We start from the raw sequence: 6,487 nt of genomic DNA, 5'->3' as shown, positions 1-6,487 counted from the left end.
GTAAGATTTTAGTTCTATTCTCTTCTTCCCATTGGCTGAGCTCTCACTCCCAAGCCAGCCCAGGCAAGATCTCAGATTTTCTGAATTCTACCTGAAGCTGCCAGAGACCAAAATAGCCACTAAGTATGTGATCTCGGGCTTGAGCTTGCAAACAAGGCTTTGGGCAGTTCGGAGAATGCTGCATTGGGTATTCTGAGGCCTGGGTCAGAGACAGACGGTCCTTGGTCAGCACCCTGGTTAATCCAGGCCAAGGCTGCTTGGAATGAGAGGTCAGTGACCCAACTCCAAGGTCCAACCCTGTTTCTAAGGATGCGGCCAGAAACTCAGTATTATTTTTCTGGCTATCTTGGGAGGAATTCTGACCTCTGATGAATGTGGACTGGGGACCTACTGTGTGCCAGGCACAAGCCTCTAATGGAGACATGCCCCTGCTCTGGAATTTAGGGCAGGAAGTGGGAAATAAACCAGAACAGCAGTGCCTCTAAAGGGATGATTTCTGAATGTGACTGCTGCTCTGAAGAAAGTGGAACAAGGAAGTGAGATGGACATTCTTGGGTGGTGGTGAAGTGGGGTAGGGATTTCAGCCGAGGTGAGGGACACCCAGGAGTTTATATTCCAGCTGAGTTCTGAAGGAGAAGCATTTGGTTTCGCAGGAATCTTCAGAACATGTTCCAGGCAGAGGGAGCAGCAAGTGCAAAGGCCCTGAGGCTGGGCCCCTGGAGGACTGCTGGGGTTAGGGCAGCTGTGTCCTGGAGAAACAAGCGGGGGAAGGCCTGGTCTCTGGGGCCACATCAGCCTCCTCAACATACGGGCCTGCTTCAGGCACCACCCAGTTGTGCCGTGTTTTCACTTTATTTCGTCCCCCCCGCCCCCTCAAACTCCTGGCCTGAATGCCGCATCTGTGGCCCCAGGAGGCTTTAGGTGAGTGGCTTCCCGAACTATGCCTCAGTTTTCTCATCTGTCAAAGGGACCGAATAAAGGAGCCTTAGTCACAGGGAGAAGGGGGGGCCTCCGATATAATTCACGGCAGCGAACAGTGAACATTTGTGGACAACATGATCAGCTCGTCCCCAAGGCATGACTGAGTTCGAGCGGCCACAGCCTGCGAGATGAACCGTCCGCATCTTGCAGGTGGGAAAACAGGTTGGGGACCGCGACGAGCCACGTACTTCTCAGCCGAGAGTTACGGACGCGGCGCGCGCGCTGCGTCTCGGACCCGGGCACGCGCACGCCCGGCGGCCCGGACGGGGGCGGGGCCGGGCGGAGGCGGGGCCAGGCTCGGGGGCGGGGCCGAGCTCGGGGGCGGGGCGGCGCGGGTCCGAGCGGCGGCAGCTGACTCGCCAGTGCGGACCGGGAGCCGGTCAGAGGCACAGCCTGAGCCGGCCATGGAGCAGCCCAGGAAGGCGGTGGTGGTGACGGGTACGAGGGCATCGCGCGCATGGCGGCCGCGGCGGCGGCGGCCCGGGGCAGGGCTGGGTGGGGCGGTTCGGGAGGCAGCGGGGCGCGTCGCGGGGAGGGACGCGGCGGCCGGGTGGGGCAGGTGCTAGAAGTCGCCTCAGGTTTGGAAGGTGTCATCGCCCGCGGGAGACCAGCGCAGTCCGCGCGAAAGAGAAAACGTGAAGGGGGCGCCCCTGGGGTCCCACTGTCAGGGGTCGGGGCAGCCCAGGACGTGGGGGTCCTGGCAAACGCCCCGCACGGAGCAGGCCCCTCTGGCGTCCTCCCTTCCCCGGTTAGGGACAGTGACCCTCCGGACACCTGTTTGTTGTGTCTGCCCTCCCGAGGTCGGGTTTGTCGCCACCCCCGGTCCCAGGGGACAAAGGCCGATTTGCGGGCAGGAAGTGCCCTGGTGACAAATGAACGTCTTGCCGGACACGGCTCCCCGAACCCTGCGCTAATGAGGGGCTGCTCCCCCGAGGCAGGGACCGGCGGAGTTCAGGGGACCTCGGGTGCCGGTCGTTCTTCCGGTTGTTTCAGGGACTGTCTTCATCAAAATCTTTCCTGCCCGTGCTGTTTGTGGATAAGCCTGCTCCCCCCTCCCTCCCCCCACTCCTCTGTCACCAACTCCCCGAAACTAACTGCGCCTCCCCCTCGGAGAGACTCCGCCTCGGAGCCTCGTGGGCGTCAACTTCCGCCGGGCCTCTGCGGGGAGTGGGAGGGGGGACCCGTCATGAGGGGTGACAGTGAGCAATCCGGCCAAGACTCAAACAGGTGGTGTGTGGCCCAGGAAGGTCCGGGCTGGCCCTGGAATTCCTAGGAGGATGAAAGAAGCCACTTACTTGGCAGGTGTGTCACGTTGCCAGGGGGTCACTTTGCCCTGCAGCCCTCCTGTGTCTGCTTGTTTATTACTTTAGGGCTGACTCTGGCGGCGGCCCTGGGAGGGACATTTTTCTGGCCTGAGGTTATTAGATCTTTACCGTCTCATTTTGCAGAAGGGGAAACCGAGGCTCACAGAGGTGCCCTTGTTTGTCCGTGTCTGAGCTGGGACCCATGTTTGGTCCATGCGGGAGGAGGAAAAGGGTAGTGAGATTCTGACCCTACTTGGGGGCCCCCTGCTGTTCCAGGGCACAGTATTCCTCCCAGGGCCATGATACCGCTTGGGGCACTTGGCCCAGCTGGAGTGACCCATGACACGTGATCAAGGACAGCCTCTCTTCAAGAGATTTATTTTTTAGATAGTGTGTTTGGGTTGGTCAGAAGAGGCAGGCCACAGACTCTGCTGGGTCTGGGTTTGAATCCCTGCTCCTCCGTCTTCTTGCTGTGGGACCGTGGACAGCTGGTTTCACCTCTGTGCTTCAGTCAGGAAACACCCTTGCCTGAAAGGGAGGCACAGGGGGGCTGAAGGCCACAGGGCATGCAGAGCACCCGGCACATCCTCAGGTACCGTCTGGTTTGTAAATAAATGGGGCGCAGTGACTAGGGAGGAGGATGATGGGATGGTGCCTGGACAGCCTGACCTGGGAGATAGCCACGTACATCCCTTAAGGGCCATTTCTTATCAGACCGTGAATCACAGAGCACCTCCAGCCCTGTAATTCCAGAACCCAGGAAAGGTGCACGAAGACAGTGATAAAATCGTTTTATTTGGGGGTCACAGCTAGGGGAAGACACTGTGAGGGGAACAAAGTCGGCCTTTTCTGGAGCAAAAGCAGGTGCTGGCCCCTTGGTGCACGAGGCCAGGTGAGAGTGAGAGCAAGGAAGGACTCGCAACTTCAGTTAAGAACAGTTACGTGGTGGGGCGCTCTGAAGCCTTCTGCACCCCAGAACTTGGACCAGACCCTGACATTGTCCCAGGCATGGCTGCTCCTGAAGCTCCGTGCTCCGTTCTTGTGGATACACGCAGCCACCTGGCCCTGGGTGGTGATGTGCTGCTTTTACTTTTTTTTCAGGATTCGGCCCTTTTGGGGAACACACTGTGAATGCCAGTTGGATTGCGGTCCAGGTAACTGAATCCAGAGGGGAGGCATCAGGCTGGGCTTCCCCTGGCAATATTTGGTGCCAAAGAAAGCAAGGAACCTATGAAGAGAGCATCTCCCGTGAAGTTTCCCGGAGAGAGAGAGGTTATGAGTCATAGATATTCCTGCTCAGATAGTTACCGCTGTAATGTTTGTTGAGTGCTTGCTCAGTACCAGGCATTTTTTTCTGCCTAGAGCACTGAGTTCTTCCAACAACCCTTAGGTGTGTTTATTCTTGTGCCCACTTTACAGATGAGGAAACTGAGGCCCACAGAGAGTTATTTGAGGTCATCCAGCTGAGAAACCAGAATGGTCTTTCTTCAAAAGGGCCCCATGCCCCAGCCAGGTGTAGGGGGGCCAGGCAGGGATATTGGGAATTGTGGCAACCTTGTAGAGGGGATTGCAGTGGTCCTCTGTGTTGCCTCCTGGCAGCTGAAGGAAGCAAAAACTGCATATTGAGGGTGGGGAAGGGGGGAGTCTTCCCTGTTGTCCCAAGCCTTCTAGTTTCTTTGTCAGCTGGGGCATTTGGAGAGACAGACTGGGGAACAATGGGCAGAGAGAAAGAGAGAAACGTTTTCTTCTTATATAAATCAGATCTGCAGAGACCCGAGCCAAACTAGTGTTAATCCTAGCCCATTAGCTGCTTGATTTAAAGCACCCCCTGCCCTGGCTTTCTAGTCCAGAGCCCTGAATTTGGAGGAAAATCCAAGCTGAAACCTCAGCGTGTCAACACCTAGTTGGGAGACCCCCACATTTTTTTATACCCTTCTTCCAGACCTCAAAATCTCAGCCACATTCGTCTCTCTTTTTTTAAAAAAATTTCACCCCACTTTGGAAGCAGGACAGAGGGACGGGATCCCCGGGACTCCACAGATGGGAACATGTCTGAGGCCCTGCTCGTCGCACCCGCTCCCTGGAGCCCCAGACAAAAAAGAAACAGCGTGTTTCTCAAGATGTGTGTGTCTGGCTTTGTGCAAGTTTCAGACAGGAGTCTTCACGGGACTGAGTGGACACAAAGCCGTGTGTCTGAATTCCCGGGCCCCCAGACACTATGATCTGCATCTAAATAGGAGAAAAATCAATTAAACAATCTTTGGAAATCCCTCCGAGCATCAGGACTCGGATGGTGAAGGATGGCAGCTTCTCCTCCTGCTGCTGGAGGGGAGATCTACTTTCTGTTTCAGTCAACCCTCCCTCCAGACCTCACCTCTAGAAGTCTTTCAGTTTTCTTCCTTTACTTTATGAGACAGGAAGAGAGGGTTCTCCACCATTCCCCAGCTAAAAACATGCCAACCTTCCCGGACCTGATCGTTTCCCTTTTAAAAAGCTGGAGCTGCCCCCATGTACCCTAAGTGCACGCAGATGTCTAACTCCATGATGTTCGATGCCTGTGCACCTCTGTGGTGCCTGAGTCCAGATTGAGATCTAGAACATTCTCAGCCCCTTCTCTGCTCTTCTGCATTGCAGAAGCCCCTTATGTCCTTTCCCAACTCCTCCCACTGCCCCCTGCCCCCCACCCAGGTGCAGATGTCTCTGAAGACTTTATGGCCGCCATAGGTGCATTCTGCATTGGTGTCAATGCAGTTGCAGTTGGGGCCCATGCCTTTGCACTCCAGTATTCTTGCCTGGAAAGTCCCATGGACAGAGGAGCCTGGTGGGCTACAGTCCATGAGGTCACAAAGCGTCGGACATGACTGAGCGACTAAACAACAACCCACACCTTCTGTATGGCAGGGCATCTGCAGGATCCCCCATGGGGTACCTTGGAGCTGCTGGTGGTGCTTCTCAGTTACTCTGGATGGAACAGATTTGCCCCTAGGAGGGGCGTAGCCACCGGATGGGTCTAACCCATTCCTCAAGAAAATCTGCCTAGGAGTGCCCTTGGTGTGGTCCAGGCATTAGCTGTGGGCAACCACTGATGTCATCAGCTCAAGCTGAAGATGGATGTTGGGTGAGGGGAGGTGAGCAGCAGTCACCTCCTGTCCCAACTGCTTTTTCCTGAAGCTTAAGCTGCCACCTGCGGAAGGAACTCCTCCTCCTCTGCCAGGGACCAGATCACCCCTCTCGGTCTGTCTCTCCACGTCTCTGTCTCTCTTGGTTTTTCTCTGGGTGTCTCTTGCTCTCTGGACCTCTGTCTTTCCCCTTCTGTCTTCATATCTCTTTCCTTCTGTCTCTCTCTTCCAGTTTCCCGTGGCCTCTCTGCGTGTCTGTCTTTCCCTGTCTCTGTCGCTCAAGCTCTTGCTCCCTCTCCCCCCTTCTTTCTCTCTCTCTCTCTGTCTGCCTCTCTCTCCCTGTCTCTCTCTCTCTTCTCTCCCTCATCTGACCTTCCTTCTGCATGCCCTGGGTGAATTTGTGCCCCAGCAGAGAGTGACCTGTTTCCCACCAGCTCCACGGGGGAGGTGGGAGTTCTGGGGACAGAGGGGCACCCCACCCTTTCCTCTTGCCCAAGACGCCGCTGTGTCTCAGCACCTCAAGCAGGAGAGGAGTGCATTTTTCAAGTGTCATATCTCCTCGCGGGTCTTGGGTGGTTAGCATGGGATGCTGGCTGTGGGTGTGTCTCTCCCTAGGAGACTCAGGTGGGTGTCAAGGGCTGGGACCCCTTAGCTGGGGGAAGTCTGGAGCCTTCCCTGACCGAGCAGGGCAAGGAGGAACCGGGTCACAGGTCCTAGTGACATCACGGAACAATCACCGCCACAGTGAGTCTAGACAGACCTGTTAAGGATATTAACCAGGGAACAAAGCGGGTCTTTGTTTTGGGGTCAAGGGAATCGGTCAGACACAGCCGAGCGGCAGGGTCTTGTCAGGTAGATGGGGTGTAGACAATGTGTTGTCTGGGGCGCCCAAGTCCCTTTCCTTTCACGGTATGTGCCTGGCGGACTCGGGGTGCACTGCTACCCTCCCCCCCCAGGAAAACCGTCCAGACCTTTTGGAGCAGAAAGTATTCAGAGGCCAAGAATTGAGCTTTTCCAAACGTTTCCTAACTTCAAATGAAAAGTGTAGCTATTCCTCTCCCACCCTTGCCCTTCTTAAAATTG

General features: G+C 56.1%; 1 protein-coding gene across 4 annotated transcripts in view; it reads left to right on the top strand.

Moving 5' to 3' along the window:
* Positions 1-1,292: 1,292 nt before the first annotated feature.
* Positions 1,293-6,487, top strand: part of PGPEP1 (pyroglutamyl-peptidase I) — a 36,269-nt gene continuing 31,074 nt past the window's right edge. For 3 of the 4 annotated variants that reach the window (XM_065917444.1, XM_065917442.1, XM_065917445.1), the window contains exons 1-2: positions 1,293-1,419; positions 3,387-3,439. In XM_065917444.1, the coding sequence (XP_065773516.1) occupies positions 1,386-1,419; positions 3,387-3,439 (87 nt within the window). In that variant the 5' untranslated portion in view covers positions 1,293-1,385. Of the gene's footprint in view, positions 1,420-2,196; positions 2,284-3,386; positions 3,440-6,487 lie in introns of those variants that run through there. The other variant, XM_065917443.1, reaches the window with a different exon arrangement.

Source organism: Muntiacus reevesi, chromosome 1 (assembly GCF_963930625.1).
Source record: "Muntiacus reevesi chromosome 1, mMunRee1.1, whole genome shotgun sequence".
Classification (NCBI taxonomy): Eukaryota; Metazoa; Chordata; class Mammalia; order Artiodactyla; family Cervidae; genus Muntiacus; species Muntiacus reevesi.
This window is presented reverse-complemented; position numbering and strand designations above follow the sequence as displayed.